The sequence below is a fragment of the Lytechinus variegatus genome, chromosome 18 (assembly GCF_018143015.1).
Source record: "Lytechinus variegatus isolate NC3 chromosome 18, Lvar_3.0, whole genome shotgun sequence".
NCBI lineage: Eukaryota > Metazoa > Echinodermata > Echinoidea > Temnopleuroida > Toxopneustidae > Lytechinus > Lytechinus variegatus.
Genome location: NC_054757.1, coordinates 5,273,451 through 5,299,365, shown reverse-complemented (window position 1 = coordinate 5,299,365; position 25,915 = coordinate 5,273,451). Strand labels below are relative to the sequence as shown.

The following is a 25,915-nucleotide window of genomic DNA, read 5'->3' as shown; positions in this document are numbered from 1 at the left end:
TCGTCGCGTCTATATCAAAATGGCAATATTAAGATCCTGGATATAATTCATATTCATGTCGAAATCTGAGAATATAAAATTTTGAGTTTAAGCGTATGACATTTAACCAAGACATAATAAAGGGTGATGCAAATGGAGTGATCGCATTTCAAAGTAATATGTTTCTAAGGGGAAAATGGATAGATTCGAGGTTGCAATCAATCGCAACTCTTAAAAATAATGCACAACTTGATTTTCAACCAATCAACAGCGCACATTTGGGACTTGCGATTGATTTGTTGACTTGCGTTTAAATGTAACTCTTTCCACAACGGACCCATGGTAGTTATAAACAGAAAGCCAAATTGTGTAGCAATCATGGGCGGAAATCCCAGGGGGGGCAGGGGGGACGTGTCCCCCCTACTCAAAATACTAGGGGGACACAATATCAAATGTCCCCCTACTATTTTGGATCTTTGGTGATGCTATAGAAGTATATCACTTAAAATGGGGAAAAAACGTGCGTTTGGGGACGAGATGACCTTTTTTTTTTTTTGCTTGTCAAATATATTTTCGTCTACCTTAAATTTTTGGTAATAGCCTTTTGTTTTTTCCTTTTTTTGCTTGTCAAATTTTCCAGACCCTTGTACTCCTACCTTTTTGGAGAAATTTCCGCCCCTGGTAGCAATATTATAATATTTCAGTCGTATGCATTAACTATTGTATCAACACATAAAGTAGATACTATATCATCATTCGGTTTGGATTCGGTAGCATTAGAGTTCACGAGGCCAACGACAGGCAGCCAGCGACAACGACAAGCTGCCTTAATTTATCTCTCTTTCTTAAAAGATTCGTTGCAGGTTGCCGCGGGTGGGACAGGGGCGATCGTCTGCTCTGGCCTGTCCCCGTAAACGAGATAACTCCATGTTAGTACACGCACATGCACGCGTAATGGAGACAGACAATTCCAGGTTAATTGGATGCAAGGAGATTACTCGACTTAACAACATTGGAAGATATCGAACTATAGAGATCAGGTCACACCAAAAAACAATGTGGATTAATGTAATGATTGTGGCCGGGAGTGGGTAAAGAAGATGATGCATAAAAATATCGAAGTTAAAAGGAAGAATGAACTCATAACTGTCCACTTAAAAATATATACGACGAGCACTCTCAGATACCTTTATAAAATAATTATTCGTTAAATACCCAATATTAATAAATGTCTGTCCGGCCCAAGAATAGTGGTCAAAATCAAGACAAATTTAATAGGGTATCTTGTAACAAGTATTTAGATTGATATTGACCATTCTTTTTGCTGGTCGGACACACACTCCCGTACAGATTTTACCAATGCATCTTTTTAAAGAGAGAATGCATTATTTTCTTGAATGACATTTTTTTCTTTTCATTTATTTACCACTCGTGGGATGAAACACCCTATCAGCAAGTGCTGTTTTTCCTAGGGGTCCATACACACAAAAGTAAAAATGTATAATGTTCTTTCTAAAGGAGGGCAAGTAATACAGATTTATAAAAATTACATCATGGATAAAGAGTTTTCATCACCTTCAGAAAAAGCAAAAAGAGACATTTTGGGGGTATTTATAGTCCATCAAAGGGACAGTTGTTCCCATGTGACATCGCACATGCTTGTCGCATTGCCAATAGGCATGATAGGAGGATCTCCAGAGCATTAGTAATTGCAATATTCAACTGCTTAAACTTTCTCATTATTTGTCAGATTTTTTCTCAAATTTTCTCTGTTCCTATTCTTTGATATTTCTGTTTCAACACAAGCCTAATTGTTCCAAAGGTTTCATTCCCCTTTAAAGTTATTGGTTCACATTTGCAATGAACAAAAAGTTCATTCTGATTCTTGAAAATGCAATAAACATAGTCTTGAGGTATGTCCAATCTGAAAGTCCCATGAGAACTTATGTTGAATAATTTTGTGTTTAAAAGTCAATAATCGAAAACGATATGTTTTCGAATTGACCGGTGTGTTGGCTCAGTTGGTAGAGCGTCCGTCTCACAACCGGGAGGTCGGGGGTTCAAACCCCGGCCGCGTCAGACCAAAAGACGTTAAAAGATTTGCTGCTACCCTGTATGGAGTTCAACGACTAAAGGGATAGAGCCTCGTCGATCTGGCGCTGCACAGTGGCTGCCGGGCCCACAATCAATTGGGCAAAGCAAATTTTCGGAGTATTTCATTTCATGTCTATTTCGAACAATAAATTATGGATTTTCATTTTCATATCAATTACAACGATTGCTGCTAATAGAACCTAATGAATCCTGCATTTTCAAATGAATTAAAAGAATCATGTACAAATATATACACATACCATTTTTATATCTATGAATTATGGAATTTCCCATTTTAAAATTTTAATTTGGACTTCACATCTGAGAATAGGCACCTTCTTTCAAGAATCAGAACAAAGTGTCATTCTTCAAGACAGTGATGATGATGATGGTGATGATGGTGGTGGTGGTGGTGGTGGTGACGATGATGATGATGGTGGTGGTAATGATGATGATCATGATGGTGGTGGTGGACAGTGGTGGTGATGATGATGATGAGGATCATGATGGTGGTGGTGGTGGTGATGATGATGATGATGATGGTGGTGGTGGTAATGATGATGATGATGATGACGAGTTTTACGAACATTTGTGATTTTAAACCGCAAAGGGACAATGCCACAAAGCGATTTCACAACTAGTAGATATTTAATCAAATGTAAAGCGTGCTGAAAGTAAATCCGTTCATTTAGTGTAACTGTAGCCTAATACCGCCAATAAATTACGAGGGCGGTGCTGGCAGAGGCTAGCTGCCGTTCGCTCTCGATGTTGAAGGTGTCGATGACAACGCCAGTGACAGAACGTAAAGAGTATTGGGGCTATGACGTGTCTTGAATTTGTAGAATAGTTCAGCTTGTGATCGACTTTGACGTCGCTCAGGGCTCGTCGTCGTATTTGCAGTCGTTAAATGAGTTTTGAAGCAGAGACAATTATATAGGTTATGTAGATTCGAATCATTGATAGGTCAATATGCCATCACGTGACCATATAGCTGCGAGGATCGCATTTGTTATATTCTAGGTTTTGACGTCACCTCAGGGAATATTCTGCGTTGTAATTTCAATTGCGGCGTTATATTCACTAAGGTGACGTTACTCGCTGCATACAAGTTGCGTAACAACGCAGTTTATTTGATGTACGCGCTAATTTTAACCCGTCGATTGCATGAAGAACGCGCTTGATGTATTAAAAAAAAAAAACGATTATGACGTAGATGGATCAGAGCTGTAGCAAGAATTTCGGGTTTGAGCCAGATGATGAATGCAATTTCTGATGGCGAATCCACATATACTATATAATATAACAGATATTGCCTGGTCTATCGTTTTAATAAATAACATTTCAACTCCCCTCCGAAGCTATATTTTTCCCTCGGGATAATATTTTCCCTCAGCGCTTCGGGCAAAATATAATCCCTTGGGAAAAATATAACTCCGTCAGGGAGAGGAAATGTTATATTCAAACTCTAGGAAGGCAATATCTGTATAATATCTAGAGTAGATGTGAATACACTATTTCTATTCAGGGGAAAATCAACTCAGCATACTTGGTTCAGCGGTTGGGCGCCTGTCTCATCACTGGGAAATCTCCTGTTCGTTCATCGGTCGAGCCATGATGGAGACATTATAAAATAGGATGTTCGTCGTTCTAGAAGCTAGACTTTCACGGTTTAGATTAAAGCGACGCATATTTCTGAATTTCACAACTAGAAAAAGATTCCTTTGATGAATTAATCTGTTAAACGTTTTGTCATTACATCTTACCATGAAGAATGAACAGGTTTAGATGATCTAGGACAGACATAACATAATGCCCTCACTTTATTATTTTGTCATTCTGCTCGTACTTGACACAACGTGCTGACAAATATTGAATATCATGCTAGAATGATAAACACTCGTGAAAGAATAACGTCTGTCTCTTGTTTCCTTTTCTGGCTTTTCCGTTCGTCGCACCAAAGGATTTATGACCACGCTAGGCGTCGGTGAAACATAGTTATCATCCCTCTGATCACGTGCCAAGCTTGCATCTTGAGCCCGCGCTTGGGCTATTGAGTGGCAATTTTCTCATCGCGTTACACGAAGATACACATCATAAGTACATGCGCGACAAATGTCACGGCTAGATTCGCAAATATTTGTGTCACGGGACAAAATGATCGTTATCGAGATTGAATGTCACATCTCGGGATGGAACCTGAGGGGTATTTGGGGATTGACATTACTTTAGTGCCCAAATCCATGGGATGATTTCAAAGAAAAATCGCGGATGATTTTTTTTTTTTAGATAGAATAAGTGCAGTCATGGCAGTGTCAAATTTTGATAGTGCTGCGAAAACGGCCGAATACATTTGTGTTTTGTCTTGCACATGATGAAATCAAATCATTTACTGATCTTACGGGCAGACTTTTGGGGATGATTGAAGCTTTCTTTTCAAATTCAAGTTCAGTGACTATTTTCACTTCCTATTACCTTTTTTGAAACTCTATAGCGCTTCGACGATCAATGAATGAAGTCAAATAACTCTTAATTCCGTGACATATTTGAACAAACATGTGAAATTAATTATATTTTCCTCTTTTTTTTCATTTCTCACTCCTCTCTTTATTTATTCATTTACTTAAAAGTTCAAACTATAAAACAAATAATATTTGTTTTATAGTTTTTTTATCGCCCATGGAACTTTTGGGCGGCATCTGCCCAAAGCACCCCCCCCCCCCAAAAAAAAAGACAAAAAAATGTGTCCGCATCATATCGCAACACGGGCGATCTATGATAAAAGGCTGTATCTCGAAACGTGGTTAATTCATCGTTTTCATGAGTCGTCCGATGGTGTGTGTCGAAAGAGGTTTTATAGATTAAGTAAACCAACTTACCCCCCCCCCCCCGCTCCCATTCCCCGCCATTTGTTCTCGAATGACTGATGTTTGTCAGAAGTGAAAGTATGTTACCTGTTTGCTTGAGTGAAGACAGACGACCACCGTGCCTAATCAACGAAATAAAATCGATCCCGCGCTAAGTGGTCACCGAGTTTAGCGTGGATATCAAACTTGAGCTCCGTATCGACCGCCCCCATTGGCAAGAAAGAGGAGAAAACGAGGGGAAGGTGAAGAAAATGTCACAAAGGCAAGATTGTGTTGCATTGACTGTCTTGGTTTGTGTAATGTCATGTTTGTTTGTGTCTCATAAATGATAACAAGAGTTTAATGGGGACTTCCTTGAATTCTGACTTTGTGACGTCACATTCAAACATGTCCCTACACTCTACAAAATATTGGATAAAATTACTCCATGAGGGTAATTAAGTGTTCAGCTAACATTGGGCATTTCTTGTTGGCATTTTATTATCCAATGTGATGAAAACTTGGCCCATTCTGAAGTAATTGCTGCTTATGTCTTAAACCTTACTGGACAATTTGCTTCCCGCATTGGGTAAAATACTGCCCCAAATTGGTTGGACACATAATTACCCTCGTGGTGGTAAAAAAAATAACCCAATATTGTTTACAGTGTAAGTATGTCATTTAATGATAAAAGAATGAAATATATACTTAAGGACCCTTTCCCGGACTTAAGCGAATGAATATTGAAATGGGATGTCCATATTATTCTCACACCCTTTTCCTCGTCCAAGAATGCCATTCTCCAAAGTGCCCCCACGAACCACGTCTCCATCCACCCAAACACCATCATTTTAAGTATCACCAAGCGCAAACGAAACAGGTTCCATTCACATACAAACGGATCCGTGCTACCCGCGCGGCAATTATTGCAGAGGTAATTCTGTAACCCATTTTTCGATTTAAGGTTAAACCCATTAAATACAGACTCATTTAATTTTGTTAGATCGGATTTAGAGTTGGGCATGCCCTTTGCTGACCTTATTGTACATCGGGTGACCTATATAATTAAGATACGAGTTTACTTCAATAATATGTGCATGTATTACGTAAGATTTATTTTATATAACGTTGTTAAAATGGACCAATGATATCCAATAGTGCAAATGAGTTAAGTTTGCTTTTATTAAAAAAATACACAGAATACTTTAAAATTCTTAAATGCAATGCATAAAAGAATGGTGAAGTTGGCGGTTGAGTGATTGTAAAGGTATATACAGTAATGTTTTTGTCAAGAAAATTGATAGAATTATTGGCTGGCACTTATTTTTTTTTCTTTTTTATATTAAAACAACCGAAATGCAAAATGTAATATTTTTTTCCAAAAAATAAAACAGCCGCCGAACATTTTTTCCCAAAAAAGCTTTTCCGATAATAATCAGTACTAATTTTGGAACAATCTCTTTAAATCGGCAACGTGAATGCATTGATTGATTCTTGTTTAGAGACGCAGCTTCAGGCGAGAGAGGATTATGGGCTAAGTGCTGTCTAGAGTTTAGCAAAACTAATCAAACTTGAAATCTCAAGATCGAACTAGCCTTAGGCTACCAAATACTTGTATGTCACAGGGGCAAAATGTCTTCTACTTCAACCGATTCTGTCGAAGAAAGCCGTTCTTAGTCACGGTAGCGTTAATTCATCTTCTCTTCTTTTTAAAGACAGACCATAGAAAAAAATGTATGAATCTTTGGTCCAATTAAATCGATAATGTTCTTAAAGGACAATGAAACTTTTTGGACAAGATTTCTAGTGTGAAAACAGAAAAATCAAAGAAACGGATCAACGAAAATTTGAGAAAAATCGGACAAATAATGAGAAAGTGATGAGCATTTGAATATTGCGATCATTATTACTATGGAGATCCTCACATTGACATTGCGACAAAGATGTGTGATGTCACCTTTGAACAATTCTCCCCATTACTTTAATATATATTACTTAAACTGCCTCTTTTATCCCATTGATCAGTAGATCATGTGTTCTTTCTATAGGAGGGTATGTAATACAGATAAGAAACAATATCATAGATGAAGAGTTTGTATCACCTTAAGAAAAAGCAAAAGGAGACATTTGGGGGGTATTGCATTGCCAAAGGGAGGATCCCCATAGCATTAGTGATTGTAATATTCAAATGCTCATAAATTTCTCATTATTTGTCCGATTTTTCTCAAATTTTCTTTGTTCTTATTCTTTGATTTTTCTGTTTCGACACAACATATTTGCTCCAAAGGTTTCATTCCCCTTTAAGATGGAAAGCCACTGAGGTTTATTTCGAGGATTCAAATAAAGAAATTGTTACAGTCCAAAAGAACAACGTTGCCAATTTGCCCTTTGGAAAAATAACGTGAATCGAATGTCCGAAATAGATGAGAATTCCGTAACGAGATACTAGCAATGTAGTCATTAGATGTCTGAGTTCAATTTCGTTAGTTTGTTCGAGGGTTTATTTTTCTCGTTTTCCGACAATTCTATATAGGATCATCTTTTCGTACTGACGTTTGTATATAGAGTAACGGTTGTCGAATGAGATCAATAGCCGTTCTGGGCGATTGAAGTTCGGAGGCGAATCAGCTACTAGAGTTTCGTCAAGGATTCAGTTCTCTTAACCTCCTCACGCGGTAGGTGTCCTCTTTTTAAGTAAAACAGGTTGAAGGAAATTAAAGGATACTGGAACTTTAGGATTGATGGTTGACTTAAAAAGACACAGAATAAATATTTTCAGCGTGATTAAAAGCAATCAAATGGATTGTAAGAAAGTATCTCGTTACGACGTTCTCGACTATTTCGGGCATCGGGCATGGAAGTTCCGTTCCTCGTGAACCTGCACGTCGATATCTAGGATGGTGTTAAATTATTACCTCTTACCTGGTCCTACAGTATCTACAACATATATAAACTCACTACATGGTTTATCAGGATACTGAAATGCTGTTCAATTATTATTACTTTTGTGTGTGTTATTCATCCCAGGTGGGTGTTACATAAGGCTGTTCGTAAAGTTACGAACGACTTTACGCACGACTGGAACATGTTCTTATGTAATAACTTAATTACGTAGAGATATCTAGCATAAGAAAGGATCACCAGTCGTGCGTAAAGTCATTCGTATCTTACGAAAAGCTTTATGAAAAACCCGCCATGAATAAACCCATTCAATTCTATAACAATACAAATGATTTGGTGTGTCAGCACTGTTTTCTTAGGTGCTATCAACCACAGGTGTAAACTCACTCATTTCCATATTAGACAATAGGATCGGGTGTACCATATTAACACCACATTTTATCGGTGCTATCTACCAAAGATGTAAACTCACTCATTTCCATATTAGAAAATAGGATCGGGTGTACCATATTAACACCACATTTTATCAGTGCTATCTACCAAAGATGCAAACCAACTTATTTCTATAATTAGACAATAGGATAAGATAATAATAATAATGATAATATGTCCATTTATATAGCGCAGTTACTATGTGCATATACTCAACTGCGCTTTGATACTTGATACTTATTACCCCGGATGTAGCTAAGCCGCCATATCAATAGGCGCTCAAGCTTTCAAGGAATAAATCCTACCGGGTACCAATTCACCTCACCTGGGCCGAGTGCAGCACAATGTGGATAAGATATATCTACTCCACTCATTTCTATGATAAGACAAAGGGGATCGGATGTAATATATTAACACTATGTTTTCTCTGGTGCTATCTTCCACAGATATGAACCCACTCATTTTTTTTAATAAGATAAAAGAATCGGTTGTACTTTGCACTGTATTTTCTCTGGTGCTATCTATGACAGATATAAACCCACTCATTTCAATGATAATACAAAATGATTGGGTGTACTTAACAGTGTGTTTTCTATGGTGCGATCTTCCACAGATATGAACCCACTCATTTTTATAAGATAAAAGGATCGGGTGTACCTAGCACTATGTTTTCTTCGGTGCTATCTACTCCACTCATTTCAATGATAAGACAAAGGGGGTCGGATGTAATATATTAACACTGTGTTTTCTCTGGTGCTATCTATCACAGATATGAACCCACTCATTTCTGTGATAATACAAAAGGATCGGGTGTACTTAGCACTGTGTTTTCTCTGGTGCTATCTTCCACAGATATGAACCCACTCATTTCTGTGATAAGATAAAAGGGTCGGGTCTTTCATGTTAAGACCCCTTTTATGTTTTTTTTATCATGGAATTTTATTTTGATTGATTTGATCTCGATGTATTATATTTTTTATTTATTTTTTTTTCGAGATGTGCAAATAAATAAATTTTAATTTGAAACTTATATCGCAATTATCACTAATCGTAAAATGTAGGTTTTTTTTCCGCATCTCGCTTTGATCACTAGCATTTTTTTAGAATCAGTGCCCCAAAGTTATAACCACTTAATTGATTTTCTTTCTTTACCCTACATGCCATTCATTGTACAAGCAATATAAGCGGCATGACAATGTAGAATATAGCTTGATGAAACCGTCTTCCCCTCTTTGCTATTCTTTACTACTGTTTTTATAGTTCATGATTTTTAATGCCGAGTCAAAAATAGTTCTGTTGATACGCACAGTTACAGATTTACTGCCAGTTTCTCGGAAAAAAGGGTCGATCAAAAATATGCCCAAGACATATAGGGTGACCGGGCTATGACTACCGCCGTCTCATCTGTCACCTTGGAAATTATATGAAAATAAACCTTGATTATCAACGAAAATGCATGCACATAGAGACTCAACATCTGCTAGGGCAAGGATTAAAGATCGAAAGTTAAGTACATAACCGAAAAATACGAAACGATGACACAAATACATGCCACCGCTCGCATAGGGAACCAATGTGAAATCAATGGAGAACATCACGGCGTATTTGAGCTAATGTTCATTTGAAAGTTCCCAAGCAAGCGAAAATTTAGACTTTTAGAAAATAAATATCTAATTTTTTGATAGGTTTTCGTACAGAATTCAAAGTGTTTTTGTATTTTTCACTTTTCTTTTCTATGTTTTCCTTCCATTTTCATTCCTTTCTTATCAATTCCTTTTCTGTTTTCTCTGGTCTTTTCTTTCATTTCATTTTCTTTCTTTACTTTACTTTCATATCAATTTATTTCATTTACTTTCCTTTCCAATCAATTTCTTTCCTTTCTTTTTCGTTTCTTTTCTTTATTTTTCTCCTTTAGTCGTTGTATTTGTGGTAATCAAAATGAAGGTTGAAACATATTTTCGCACAAAATGTCCAACTTAAAACGCACCGCTTCTAAATGCTCCAAGTCCCATGCATTATGCATATCATTACAGATTACGATTTGCAGTAAATCATCCCTGTATGATAATGCACTGTTTCTTTCTCCCCGTATAGTTGTGGCTCGATACTCGGCTCGACAGCTTCTGTAGTCTGTCATCATTCGAGGGGTTGGCCCAGATTCTCCCGCTAAATTAGGTCACGACTAGTCGGGGTGGGATTAACGAGATATAATGACTATACCCTGGGAACGTCCCCCGTTCCTGATTAATAATGAATGCCTAAATCCCCGTCATTGCGCCGATGAGATTTAGACTAAATTTAGACGTTCGTTATTCGAAAGCCATACGAGACAATTACAAAAATTTGGAGATTGGCTTTGATGGCTTTTGAATCGACGTCGTACATTCTAAAAACACTTGAGTAAACTTTTACCCAATATTGGGTAGAAAGGGAACAAGCATGTTTGCTGGGTAATTTTTACTCTGTATTGGGCAATTTGCATGTTTAAAGGGTAACTTTCAACGCAACATTGCGTAAAATTTACAAAATATTTGGTATCTTTTTACCCAACCAACATGTTTGTTCCCATTTTACCCAATATTGGGTAAACCTTTTTTAGAGTGTAATAAATGCACGGGATGCTTGTGGTGTATAAAACATCACTGCATTCGTCAGGCCATGGCATGAGCGGAAATCCCGGGGGGGGACAGGGGGACGTGCCCCCCTTCTAAAAATAGTAGGGGGGACACAATATCAGATGTCCCCCCTACTATGTGTGGTCTTTAATGATGGTAAGAAATGCATCGTTCCAAATCGAAATAAAACATGTATTTTAGGACGAGATATGACCTTACTTTTGGGATGATAACCCTTTTTTTCTTTTTACTTGTCAAATTTCCAGCCCCTTGTCCCCCTACCTTTGGGGAGAGATTTCCGCCCCTGCTCTCAGCCAATCATAATCCAGGAAAGAAACAAAATTAAAATGTTGATGAAACGCTCCCCATGCAAGTTACTCGTAAAAACACGTATGATGTGCACATTGGCATTTTAGCCAAAACAACATTTAGTCCGAGCACAGAAATAAATGAGTCGGACTTATCTCATTGAAAAAACACAATATTATCCATATACCTCAGAAGAAACACTATAACTCATGACGTGAACAACGTGTTTTGTAATGCCAGAATAGCATTTTCTTTTACATGTACAAATGGATAATGCAACGAGATAGTTTGACGTCGTATAAAACAAATTTGGAAAATCTTTTACTATTCATTTCCATAAAAATAACAGAATTGTGTCATGGAAAGTGGACCAATTTTAAATGATACGCATATTTTGAAAAGGACAAAATGTTAAATGCTTTGAATAAATTTAACACACACAGTTTGCGTTAGTGTGCTTTTGAGAATATCATATTTCTGCACTCGCATTATTCCAACGTTTTGTCTCTTTTATTGATATCCTCAACATTAGAATATAGAACACTGTAAAAAAAAAGAAATGAAGTGCTAATTCAACACTCACAGTGCTTGTATAGTGGCTGCATTACCAGTGCTGATTTTCTAGTTCAAATTTAAACTAGAAAATCAGCACTCGTAGTGCAGTCACTATACGAGCACTGTACACAGCAAAAACTGTGGTGTTAACCGGTGTACATACAGGACCACACCTTTTATTTTACACCGGTGTTAAATTGGTGGTGCTAGTTTTACACCTATAGGTGTTATTACAACACCTTTGGTTGTTACATTTACACTCTTTGGTGTTATGTTCAATCTTTAGGGTGCAATTTTATCACCTCAGGGTATGGTCCTCTATTAACACCAATTGGTGTCAGTTTTAACACCACAGATTTTACAGTGTAAGTGCTAAATTAGCACTTATTTTTTTACAGTGCAGTTACCATGGTATTTTCCATTATGGCAAAGTTACAACAGTTGCAAGTCCTATGTGAAACGGGCCCCTGGTCACTTTTGCTTCCATTTCCATAACCTACAAAACTGGACAGTTCATCTCAAATTGTGTATTTTTAGGTAATCATTCCAATATCAGCACCACACGGATGCAGAAGCATCTACCCTTGAACTTGAAACCAACCTCCTCTATTACCCCTGGGAACCCGGTCATGATCTTTGCAAGTAGGTTAAGAGGTGTAATGGGGCAGAGGAGGGCCCTTGAGTTAAATTGGTAATCATCATGCACCGAGCGTCCGTCCGTGAGACTGTCACGCTTGGGAGGTGCAAAGGACTCCAGGGGAGTGTTTCATCAACATTTTTGTCCGACAAGTTGTCAGACCTGACAACTTTCCTTGATGTTGATTGGCTGAGAAGCACTGTTGCTATGGCAACTGTCGGATAAAATGGAACTTGTCGGATAAAACGTCTTACAAGCCCTTTCATGAAACGCTCCCCAGGTATTCGAGGAAGTTTGCAGGCAACATTCGAGGGATAGGTCAAACAATCGGGTACATCGTGGGGTACACCCCCCTTGTCACCTGTTTACCCCCCCCCCCCTATGTCTCTCTATCTCCATCTCTCTCTCATTATTATTCTTGCCCTCGCTTCCCTTCTCTTAAACATGTTAAAGAAGTTTAAATATTTTCTAATATTTCGCAATTTTTTAATCTAGTTTCATATTACCCTATTGAATACTGCGTTTGGCAAATATCTTTCAATCTCCCATTTTGAAAAAAATATATAGCTTTGGGTGTTCTTAAGTACATCAGCTATCATTATCATCGAGGGAAAATTTGGAACTATGTAGGAGGGGCATTCAAACATTCATTTATTTTCTTTCTTTCTTTGTTTTGTCTCCATCCTACCCAAGCAGATGAAAGCCGCTAAATTGGCTCAATCGCGCGCCATCTGATTGTGTATCATCCTTTACAAAGCAAAACTAAAAACTGTCGACGGTTCTGTTATCCTGCAAAGAAAAAAAAAACTTGCCTTCCCTTTCCCCCACAGACGGATAAGAAGATAATAAGAGCCCCTAAACAAGATAAAATTAGATTACGCCGCTGTATTCCATACGGGACTATCCGCATTATACTGTTCTTCTCCACGCTTTACACAAAACCTATCACGTTTCACGAGAGGCAAGAAAGTGGACCACAACTCTTGGGATGTCTTGGGAGTATTATGAAAGAAAATAAAGGGAATTAAGGCCGTCGTTAAGTTTAATCATGAAACCTAGCGCAATATAAACGGGAGATCTCCTCCCTTCTCATTTTCAACCAAAAGCGGGCCAATATTTCCACGGGGATGCATTCATATCGGCACATTTTCGATTGCGTGTACACGCAGCGCGCGGCAGGCTAATCGAGTGGCGTTTCGACTTAAGGGGATTTGGGGTCCGGAATTGCGTTAGGCTGTTGATTTGTAGAAGTTAAGACGGGAGAATCTACTTAATCTCAAATGTGTGGGATGGCATTTTGTGTGTGTGTTTGTTTATGAAGCTAATGAAATGGGAAAGCCCCTTCAAGCTGATTTTATTCCATGGAGATTGAGTGGGGATGTGAGAGAAGGGGAATAATTTTATTTTTCTATGAGATAGGCAAGATGGAGTGAACGCCACAAAAGAAAATAGTTCGATAATGTTGATTGACAGAATTATATTAATCGAATGTATATGCATCTCGGAGAGCTCAAAGGTGTCCATGAATAATTTAACAGACATTGGTTCATCTTGTCTATTCTCGTTATGAGGGGGAAGAAAGGCACAGACAATGCAACATTGTTACCATTAATACACTGTAAAAACTGTGGTGTTAAAACTGACACCAACTGGTGTTATAATAGAGGACCACACCCTGAGGTGTTAAAATTACACCCTAGAGATTAAACATAACACTATAGAGTGTAAATGTAACAACAAAAGTTGTTGCAATAACACCTATAGGTGTAAAACTAACACCACCAATTTAACACTGGTGTAAAATAACTGGTGTGGTCCTCTATGTACACCGGTTAACACCACAGTTTTTGCTGTGTAGAGTGCGCAAATTTGCACAACACTGGACGCTCATTTATAATGGCAACTTTACATCCTAAGAAGTTATGCTGTCGCTATAAGTGTAGGTTGGCATAGCACCACGTGTTACGATTTGCAGTAAATCGTCCCTGTACTATTTTTCAGTTTAGTCAAATTCAAATATAGTTCAATCATAAAATCATAAGATATACATATAATACAAAGTAACATAACAATAAAAACAGGTGTAATCTGATGATGGAATTGGAGACTAAAATGCAAGTTAACACAGTTGTTAGACATTACCCTCCAAAATGGGGGGGGGGGGGGTCAACAAATGGCTGTACATGTGTTGATGATGATGATGCATTCTTGCACTCTGTGGCTGAGGCTTCTTGACTAAAACCGCTGTAAGTGTGCCGATGGGCATTGCCGGCGCAAAATACAACAACGACGAAACTCGCATTTTGAACAATTTTTTTTTTGTTTGGGTGCAAACTTGAATAATTTTTCAAAATTGTACATCATTTTTTTCAAGAATGGTGGGTATAACAGTATGTCATGGGTTGAATTCTATATAGGCTAGTGTTACCGATGTACTCACGGCAGGGGCGGATTCAGGATTTTCCAAAAGGAGGGGGAGCATATTTTTCCGAGGAAAATTTGACAAGCCCCCCCCCCAAAAAAAAAAAAAAGCCCTCACTTATGTATGAACGGCATATTCCCATTAAAAAAATATATGCTGTGACGTTCAAAGGGGACACACATGTGTAAGAACGGCATATTCGCATTTTAAACCCGGAAATGACTCTCAAAAAGGGGCACGTGCCCCCCCCCCCCTCCCCCTGAAACCGCCAGTGACTCATGGTGACCGATGAGGAAACTGGGGAAACACAGAAACGCAATAGTTAACAAAGACGCATCGATAGATACAATACATTAATGAACATATATTGGAAGATGGATAACGTTTTCCCTGGTCTCCTATCAGTTATTGTCAGTGGAATGTGAAGGACTTGACTTGCAATGTAATGGTTTTGTACTTTGCCCGAATGGACAGTAAGAGTCTCGGCCAATGCAACGATCTATATTTGCAGCTACTCTATACTCAAAAAGAATGGTGACACGTTTGACTATAAAAGGGTCTCTTCGTCAGTAATACCTTGGTCACATTTGCTCTACGGCGGCCGTACGGCGAGTCAAAAACAGCCGTGTTATTCATTTTTATTCAAACCACCTATATTTAGCTGGTACAAAATGTTAAAAGAGCTGTTTTCGACTCGCCGTGCGGCCGTCGTAGAACAAATGTGACCATGGTAAAACTCTATTGACGAAGACTTCATCCACATTGTTGTATCAAGCCATGTATGTCTTCATGATTCTCTTTGATTTAACCATGCCTTTTAAATTTCAAGATAATTTCGTTTTACCTCAATTGTGCCTCATCTCAGCATCAATCTAAAGAAGGCAACCTTATACCAGGAGGGGCATTGTCATTTATACATCCCTTGCACAAAGTATACAAGTACCCTCCGATTAGTAATAATCTTAGATTGCCCCCCCCCCCCCTCCTAGACGTGACAATTGATAAATATTATTAAGCTTTTCTGGTTGTTGTTCTCCTGATAAGCGTTTTTTCTTTTCTTTTTGTAGCTCATTAAAACCTATTTTTTCAACTTGTTTGTTTTTACATTGTTTAAGTCCCAATCAAAAGATTTTGATTACGTTTTCCCCACTTTCAATGTATTTCCCATTATCAAATATATTTTAAATGATATTTTATCATATTTTTTCTCCACAGATCTTTCTTGTAACTGGAATTCTCGGCATCAAGTCAGCCAAACAGAGAAAGAAAGTTGTAAGTCATGAATTCGGATCTTTTTATAGTCTTGATATTTTCAACTAATCGCAGAACTAGCCTGCGATTTTTTATTATTTATCCTATTCATCTTCATTTATCGTTGATATAATTATCTTTATTCATTATTCCATCAAAATCTTACAGTTCGAACATTTAAAAGCAACCCGAAGGTAAAGATGTATTTTCTAAAATATGATAATTAGCTGGGTGCACGGTTAGCATTGTTTACACTTTGTGAATCACTTTGTTTGGCACAGAAAGTGCGTTTATTACATGACATATGATAAACGCACCAGTTAAGTATTCTAGTTTGAATTGTTTTGGCTCAATATTGAGATATTATTTACCATTATGCGCTGTACGTACCATAATATGCTCTTCCGTGTAATCTTATTCAATATTTACATCAATATAAATACTTTTATTTACTCTTTTTCGATAATTTTGCATCATGTTCATTACAATTATTGACAATTACTCATATTTTCGAGTATTCATGGTCAATGATTAAATCATATCAAAATAGTAATCATATTTATTAATTACATAATCAGTAACTTATAAATGGTTCGTGGATAATCATGTTTTTCATGCTTACAGATATTGACATACATGTCGATGTGTATTCTGAGTACCGTGGTTGCAGGCTTTGGGTTCATGTATCGAATGAGTTACGCAATCTGCCAGAGCTGGGCGTGTCACCACCCTCGTGTCTTCACATCAAGACCCGTCGATGATCCATTCCTTGTGACCATGATTAAAGGAGACCCTTACGGCTTCACCAAAAATTGTGTGAGTAGAACTCCTTACTCCTTAACTTTTTTTTTTAGACTTATCCCTGTGGGCATTTGAATAATCAAATTACATAGATGGTGCATTATAAAATGTTTTTTCATTTTTTAATTACTAATATCATCATGCTACACAGATAAAATCACATTTTACTTCCTGATATGTTTCTATAGCCGAGGGGTGAATTAATCATGTTAATTCAATTCAAGATCACTTGATCGTCAACTTTCTTCACAACGTTGTTGGCTACCCCCCCCCCCCTCCCCATAGTTTGACAAGGCCTATACCACAAAACATTTTGTCCCTTTTGTGAAGTTCTTCATTTGTTTGGACAGTAGGGTTAAAAATGTTGCGAAAATGGCTGATTTTTCTCGCATGGAATCGCCATATAACAGAAAGTAAATATATCATATTTATATGTTTACAGACAACATCAATAATTGTCAACAGCATCATCTCAGCTGTCTTTTTCTGCCACTTCGTTGCTGCAATCTCGGGGTCGGTGGTGGCGTGTTGTGGTGGAATTTGCTGCAACAAACCACAAGTGTTCGTTCCCAAATCGATTCTTCTCACAGAACACGAAGTAAGCTTTGCTATATTGACTTTCACTGTTTTTGCGACATTCATACCAGTGATAACGACTGCTTTGTCTCCGTAACACAAGCTTAGCGATGAATATCAAAATAATGCGAAAGAAGACTTCCGATTGGTTCCTGGTCGGTATTTTGAACCAAATCCGCATGTAAAATTGATCGTGATTGGTCGGTCTATTTAGTGATTGATCGCTTATCTTTGTGTTACGGAACCCTGGCATTTTTTGTTGCTGTTAATACCTTGGTCACATTTGCTCTACGGCGGCCGTACGGCGAGTCGAAAACAGTCGTTTTGTTCATTTTTATTCAAACCATTTATGTGTAGCTGGTCCAAAAAATGTTAAAACGGCTGTTTTCGACTCGCCGTACGGCCGCCGTAGAACAAATGTGACCAAGGTATTAAACAAGTGCACGCTTTTCATTTATTTGAAAACAGGATAAAAGAGCAGTGTAGATTACATTGTAAACGCCTTGCTCACGGTCATAGGTGCCGCGGCCGGGAATCGAACCCCGGACTTTCCATGTATAGTCAGGTGCATTAAGGCTACCGCACACCTTACGACTGTTCGCGATCCAATTTTGGAACAAATCGCATTTTGCTCATTTTCTGAAAATGTGAATGGAACATATCATTTTATTTCAGGTTAAAATTAATTGAAAGAACCATTTTGTGAGATTGTAAGCCTTTATTTTGGAGTAAAGGCCAAAAATTGGTTTCAAATCGTAGCCAACCGTACGACTGTTATGACGTCATTACGACTAGATATTAAGTTTGCTTGTATTCTAAGAAGGATGAATGCATAGTCACAGATTTGACTATAGGTATTCGTACGATGATTTAGAACATTACACAGTAAGATATTCCAAGTCTCAATATTAGCATCAAATTCTACCACGTTTTATTCCAAAATTAAGTCGCAGACCGAATCGTAAGGTGTGCGGTCGTCTTTAGACCACTCGACCACCTCCACGGCGCCGATCGATCAAAGTTCTCCCGTTATCACCAATGACATACTATCGGTCGCTTTGGGGTCTGCATCGTTGGTATGACTTGGGCGTTGTTCTCGTCGGATAGTCGGTTAGAAACATGGGGATAGATTTTCGACTTCATCATGTACATGTATGTCATGCACCAATAAACATGTACGTTTGCATCATGTTTGACTCGAGTATTGAAAGTTATAAAGGGTTCAATAATTGTAATAAATTAATTTCTAACGAGACAGGAAGATGGTAAAGATGTTTTTTGGCGGCGTCGGTGAGAGCACAGATAATTAATTTCATTAGAATCATGGGAATATTCATCCCAATATATGAAATGAATTTAGTGCAGTCTCATAAACTAGGTTACAATTAATTGCCTCAAATCAAGATCGTTTAGTTTGCCGATCCTCAACCTGCAGTCAATTATCATTCAAAGGATTCAATCAATTCTCATTTGATCATGCAGCAAGAGAAGGCCTCTGGTTCATGAGATTGATTTTTTTCCCTACATGATTTCGTAGTTAGATTGATATTAAGATTACATAAAGATATTATTATTTTGTGTTTATTAATTCCCATCACCCATGTTACATGTTATCAGTTCCTTCATTCATGTAATGCTTGTGCCCTTTCTTGGATGTGACTCGAGTATTAAAGCAAACCCTCTATGCGATCCTTTTTTTTGCTACCATGGATGTGGCTATCAGGTTGTTTTATTTTAGAACCGGCTTTTAGAATTAACAGCAAACATGCATTCGCATGGTCTTTAGGGAATTCACGAAAAAGAATGTAATTTTTATACTAATGAAACCGGACAGTAATGCCGCCAGCTATAGACGATTTAAGCAATGAAAAGGAGCTACTTTCAAGATGTATTTCTCAACTTCATCTTGTACGTAACATTAAAGGATATCTCCATTCCAACAATTCTTTAAGAAGGAAAAACGAAGGGGAATGGGGTTATTGGAGGAACAGCAAAAGAAGACATATGCCTCAAAATTAGGATGGGCGTCTTTTCACTCTCTGTCCCCGGCGCTAACTGCGGGGGGGGGTTCTCGAAATCCGTCATTTTACATACACAGTCATTGTCACTGTCGCGATCCAAACTCTGTTGATCATGGTGGGATATATCCTTTACCCAGCCACATCTTAGTTACATGCAGTTTTTAGTTACATGTACTGTCCATTCAGGTTGTGGCTTGGTTAACACTTGGAACTGACACCTTGTTGGTCACAACAGAATATAAATCACTTTCTTCTTCGACCTCTTCCCTGTCTATATTGTGTGGATGAAGTCAACCACAATGATCAACACAAATGTCAAATGGTTACCTGTTTCTTTGTTGGTGTTATTAATTTTGTTGTCCATTTTATATCATCATGATCATTGTCGATGAGAATCACCATTTATATTCCAGGAAATACTCCGAGTGGACAAATCCCTTGGATCAAATAGATAGATACTAATGATTCATTAACAATACATAATTGGCAGCCGGTGGCTGAAATATACATGTTTACAAAATATAAGAACACAAAAAGATATTTTACAAAGAGTACATGAATTTTAAAAAAATCATTCAAAACATAGTAGATTAAATTACACAAAGATTTTCATTATTACGGATCTAATTACATAAAGGAGTTCTAAGTGTGAGTGAAATCATAAATAGCATTGAATCAAATATTGCATAAATTGACAGAAGAATGTCAAATGAAATCAAATGGTCAAACAAGAGAAAATCATATTCAGAAGGTGAGCAAAAATCTAATTATAGATAAAGTATTGGAAGATTCATTACTGATTAGTGATCAAACTCATTCAAATTTTAGTTGCTAGTTACTAACTTATTAATGGAAACTAAAATACCTACTACTTGTGTTTATTTGAATGTAAAAAACAAACTTAATAAATGTTTTGCAATATAGATGATGTATAAAATATGTAAGATTGAAATAGATTTAGTAATTTTGTTCATTTCAAAATATTTTAGGCTTCTATTCTAACGAATGTGAGCTTGAAGTGAACTTGTATAAGACAATGAACACGAGCAACAAATTCAAATGTGACTAAAATTATCCCTTGGTATTTTTTAACAATGCTAATGTTAAATTAATTAACTATGTCTGCGTTTGATTTATTATTTTGGGGATTTTACTTCATTGACTGCAGCGTTTCAACTCCATTTTTTCGTTGGGAATGGGGTAAGACTTATGATATGCATGTATTTACTGTGCTGTGCCCGTACACAAGGTGGGGGCAGTGGGTAGATGCCCCCCGTCCCCCATCCACAAATTTTGAACAATTACATTTTTTCTGATAATTTTCTTAAAATTCACCAAAAGGAATCAGCACGCAATCCTTCCATTTTAATTAAGAAATGCGTCCCCATGACAAGCCATGACAAGCTCGATCACTTCTCCCCGTCCGAGTTTCTAAAAAAAAGAAAAATATGTGTCTTGCCCCCACCCCCACGGAAAAAATATGCCTACGGCCATGGTGGTAGCGTTCATATCGGAGATAAACTGCAGCACAGCCTTTAGTGTGAATGTTCAATTGAGAATGGTAGTTAATGAATGCAAACCCACGCTCTTGACCCGGAGGGTGGCGAACTCTTAGGCAAGCTGGACTGAAATCCTAGACGACATATTGCTGCTAAGACTTCTCCCCGTTAGATCAATCCAATAATAATAACACACTGAGCATACCAAAACAATATGGATCGCCCTGTGGTGGTGGACATTTTGTTTTACACCACAATGTTCGAATGACCATGCTGAATGACATATGCTACATCGCTTGAAATGCTAATGATTTTCATGATTGCTTGGAGTTACTGTCTTTGTCCGCGATTAACATGTACAATCACTGCTTGACTTAAAGTTTAACTATGGCATATTAAACTGATGATGAAAATAGATGAAATAGGTTTATAGCATGATAACAATAACTGGCGGGAAGCTAAACGATAACATAATTTTTAAGCACTTCAGATCATATAAAGCAATATTTATTTCTTATTTTGGGAATATTTAGGAAATTAAATTATAATTGTTTAATTGTTAAAAGATACAGGCAACGAAAGTAAAAATGATATCAATGAGGAAATGTACACACGAAATATGAAATTACTATTCCAACTATTTTACTTTAAAAAAGTAATTTTTCAAATATTGGATAAAAAGGACAAACAGAAAGCTTACATGAAATGTTTACCAAAAACAGAGACGATATGAATTATAAATCTTTAATTTATTTTGCTTTGTTATAAAAGATGTAAATTATTTCAAACAAGAGACACAAAATACTGGAAAATTTTAAACATGTTTCTATGATCAAATAATCATAAATACAAATAAAGTACTGAAGTAATACCCAAGTACACCAACAGTCAGTAAAATTAAAGTTGAACCGTAATCTGCCACTTTAGCTCTAAAGTTAAACCCCAACGTGACATGTTTGAGAAGAGAGTTAAATGTAAATGAATTACGATACAGATATTTACTAAATATAAGTATAGGGCTAATACCAGGGTGTTTCATTTAGAAATCATCTGAACACTTCCTTCGACACGTTCGAACAAGATTCCAAGGAGACTTGTGTAACCTGGAAATATGTAAATGATTTAGATTTTATTGAGAATGACGGGTGTATGGGGAGGAGAGAAATTCAATATCCTCCTTAGAAAACTGCCCCTGAGTTGTGCGCATATAAATCGTTTTAAAATCAAAAGACTCGAAGGCATTTTTTTCCATACATGAGCATCCCGATAACTATCATGCGATATATTCCAAGGCTTTCGACTTAAACCATCCACCCCTCCGAGATTGTCATATCATAAATATTTTTAAGCAGTCACTGGGGTATTCATCAGTACAACTGATATTAAAGTCGTGATTCGGTGTTACATCCTCCTTCACGACTCGTATTTAAAGATGAAAATGAGTCCCATCAATGCTTTGAGAAAGAAGTACTTATACTAATTTCATCGAATGTTATGCTTTGACAACATACTTTGCATTATCAACAAAGGCGAATAAATTCAGAATCCTGGATTTCTTTCTCAAATCTTTGGTGACTCATTGCATGCATGCACCCCGTATGTCGCAAACTCGCGGTTCGAAATATTGATTGAATTTGATTGGATGTGCTAGGAGTGCACGTGACTTGCTAACCATGTGACATTTTGGCGCCGCTCGGATTGGAAGCTCTTTACGTGTGGCGCCTAGCATCAAAATATAAATTATGTCCATGAGTTTCACCTTGTTTACTATCATTATCACCTATTTCCCTCTCTCTTCCCACCCTCGCCTTTCCATTCTCTCTTTATTTCTCTCTCCCTCTCTATTTGATGAGCTCACTTGCAAAAGGGGTTAGGTCCATTTTTCATCAAATTTGATTTTTCGGTCTCAATGTATAGATTTTTAGTAGCTCTATAAGATGATACTAAAGAAAAGTTGAAATTCCCATTAAAAAACGATCTAAAATGGCAAAGATAAATCCATTTTTTTTAAAGGGGTTAGGTCCATTTCAGTTTAGTTGCAAAAGGGGTTAGGTCCACAGTGATAATTTCTAAAAGAATATATAGACATGTATAGAAAAAAAATGAAGACAGGTAGATTTCTTTTATACCCAGTTTTAAATTCACACGATAGAGTAGTACATCATGACAATTTAGTATCTCATAAGAGTTTGCAGTAAGTGAGAATAAAAAAACGTGTTTTTTCTCGAATGGTAAAAAGTGGCCTAACCCCTTTCGCAACTAAACTCTTATTTCTCCTTATCATTACTACAGAGCGTGCCAATCAGGAATCAGTCTTCAGCAAACAGAGGTAATGTTTCACATTTAAGTTATTCGTAGTATGCAATATTTCAAACAATTGCGTTTTTCATCTTTAGTTTTATCTAAAAACAGACATTTTTATAGTTTTGCTATAGTTTTCAAAATACATAATTTAGTTTCATAAAAGTCCTACTTTTTTTGAAAACGGAATGCCATACAATCAATAATGGATGTTCTGCTATACGAGTACAGTATGTATTTATGTTGTCAAAATGTCAACATTTACATCAGCACTTCATGGGGTTGTTCCCCGAAATGCGAAGAAAAAAAATATTGCAAAAAAAAAAGATCTCACATAATTATGACTAAATGCAAGAACCCAATTCAAACCAACCATCATGACCATAGCAACCAAGAATATCCACTACTAAGACAGCATTTTCGAACCAAGTCAAGAGCTATATATAATTCCATTTTCTCATTTCGAAGAGATGAAAATCTTTCGAGTGTTTACGGAATTTGACACCGGGATGAACTGGAGGGGGTTTGTGCTAGTGTCTTCACGAACGTACTTCTTGAACTCGACTAAAGCCCTTCCCATAACATGCATAACATGCATAAGCGATTCTGATGTCTGGCTTCACCATGATTTTTAAGTGTCTGGTAGTTAGATCAACCCTGTACCTCCCCCATCTAATGAAAAATTAGATATGTCGGCTAAAGGGGCGGGGGGGGGGGACATGGATAATTATGAGCACGTTTATATTCATTGTTTTGTGACGTTTTCCCTTCCTAGTCGCATACCCCCCCCCCCTCTCTCTCTCCCTCTCTCTCTCTCCCTCTGTCTTACACCCATCTCTCTTATTCCCCACCCTTTATTGATATTTACATTCGCCTCTTCCTTAACGAAACCACCTTTCCTCCCTCATTCCCCATTAACAGGGGCCGTGGAACGGTTTTGGAAAAGGGAGGGGAGGGCTGACAATTAAAAAAAATCACAATCAAATTGTCATGTTTACGCTTTTGTACATGGTTTTGGAAAAAGTGGGGGGGGGGCTGGGGGTTGCTTCACAAGAGAAGAGCATGTTTATGTTTATTGTTGTGTGGCTTTTTCCTTCCTAGTGGACACAAGTCCATATTGGGAGATTGTTGCTTGTGTTATGAGCCATTCTTGTGTGGGACTCATATCGATGAATCCTCAGAGGGCAAACACAAAAGTCATTTATTTTTCCCGATTTGCTGAAAATACACTGTCCTGGACTTGGGTCGTTCACGTATTCAAATATTCAATATATTCATGATATTCGAACAGTTGAATGAATCTCACCATCTTCATGATTTCTCGCCCCCTTCACTCCATCCAATACTTTTTTTTAATTTTCCGTCATCCTATTCTCCCTGTTCGAGTCCCATTCCCCTATCCCACTCTCTCTATCTCTCTCTCTCTCTCGTTCTGCCTCATATGCTCTTGTTTTCCACTCCGTATTGGTATTTTCCTTTGCCTCTTCCTTGACGACACTCAATCCTTCCCTTCTTCCCCATTGAGTAATACGATGTTACAACACCTTTAAAGTTACCTCCGTACCTTTCGCCCCTCGCCTTTCTTTTTTGGGGTGTGTTTTGTCCTTTTCCGCCCTAACCCCTCTAATCACCCTGCTCATAAGCATACCCCCCCCCCCTTCTTTCTTATCACATGCATCTCATCATTCAGTATACTTCATTATCTTCCCGTTGCAGGTCATGACCAGAAACGGTTGCTGAATCCTCCTTCGTACAGCGGCGACGCAAAGAAGAAAGTCGTCAGCTTTAGCTGTAAAGGTCTCCCCTGATAAACAGTAGAGGTCGCTCTTCAACATCATCGAATTCGCTGTCGGAGCAACTTAGGAACGCTAATCATTCGCCGGTGTCGATCTCAAAAAATCAAATTTGTGCTCATCTGTGGGATAAATTTGTCCTCGGTCAAAATTGCATTGATTCACAACTAACAAGCTACTTCTAACTCTGTTGTTGCCATGACTAGTTAAATAGACCAAGGAATATGAAGAAAATAATTATGTACCTGGCTTATGCTTGGAGTTTGTGTATCAAAAACAGAGGATGAGACTGTGAATTAGGGGGCATGTTTGGTAATAAGATGACCGAAATCTCCAAAATTTTTGAGATACTTTAACACGACTCCCGGAACACGTTGCCGGTACGTTAAAAACATACATTCTCCGGTGTTTCGATAACTTCCGAAGGTTTCAAAGGGCAAAGAATGAATCAACGTAGGAGCTTAACGGTACACCATGCATCTTTCTTTGGCATGATCCTGAAAAGGAGCACCGTTATCTCCGATATTTTTTAGGGGTTTTATTTGTTGTGGTGTTTGCATTAAAAATGTGTTTTTTGGTGTTTCACCAGTTGGATAATATTTCAAATGTAGTTCAAAGCCAGAAACTCGAGTTAAATGGACAAGAGTTCGAAAGTATTGAGATCAATAATAATATTGTGGATACAGCGCTGGATCCAGGATTGCCCGGGGGTATAGGGCAAAAGGGAAACCACCACCACCAAAAAAAAAAGAAAAGTCGTCATTCCAACACCCCCTCCCCTCAACACCACTGACGGGACCAAACAAATTACACATACATTTTATTGTCTTACTTATAACAATAAAATCAAAATTTTCTCCATCCCCCCCCCCATAGACCTGCCACC

The 25,915-nt window shown here is 37.6% G+C and overlaps 1 protein-coding gene across 1 annotated transcript in view; it reads left to right on the top strand.

Moving 5' to 3' along the window:
* Nucleotides 1–25,915, top strand: part of LOC121431579 — a 53,496-nt gene extending 27,581 nt beyond the window's left edge. Inside the window, exons 3-7 of the mRNA XM_041629123.1 lie at nt 16,003–16,059; nt 16,663–16,854; nt 17,282–17,437; nt 23,228–23,264; nt 24,953–25,915. Coding sequence (XP_041485057.1) covers nt 16,003–16,059; nt 16,663–16,854; nt 17,282–17,437; nt 23,228–23,264; nt 24,953–25,044 — 534 coding nt within the window. The 3' untranslated portion in view covers nt 25,045–25,915. The remainder of the gene's footprint in view (nt 1–16,002; nt 16,060–16,662; nt 16,855–17,281; nt 17,438–23,227; nt 23,265–24,952) is intronic.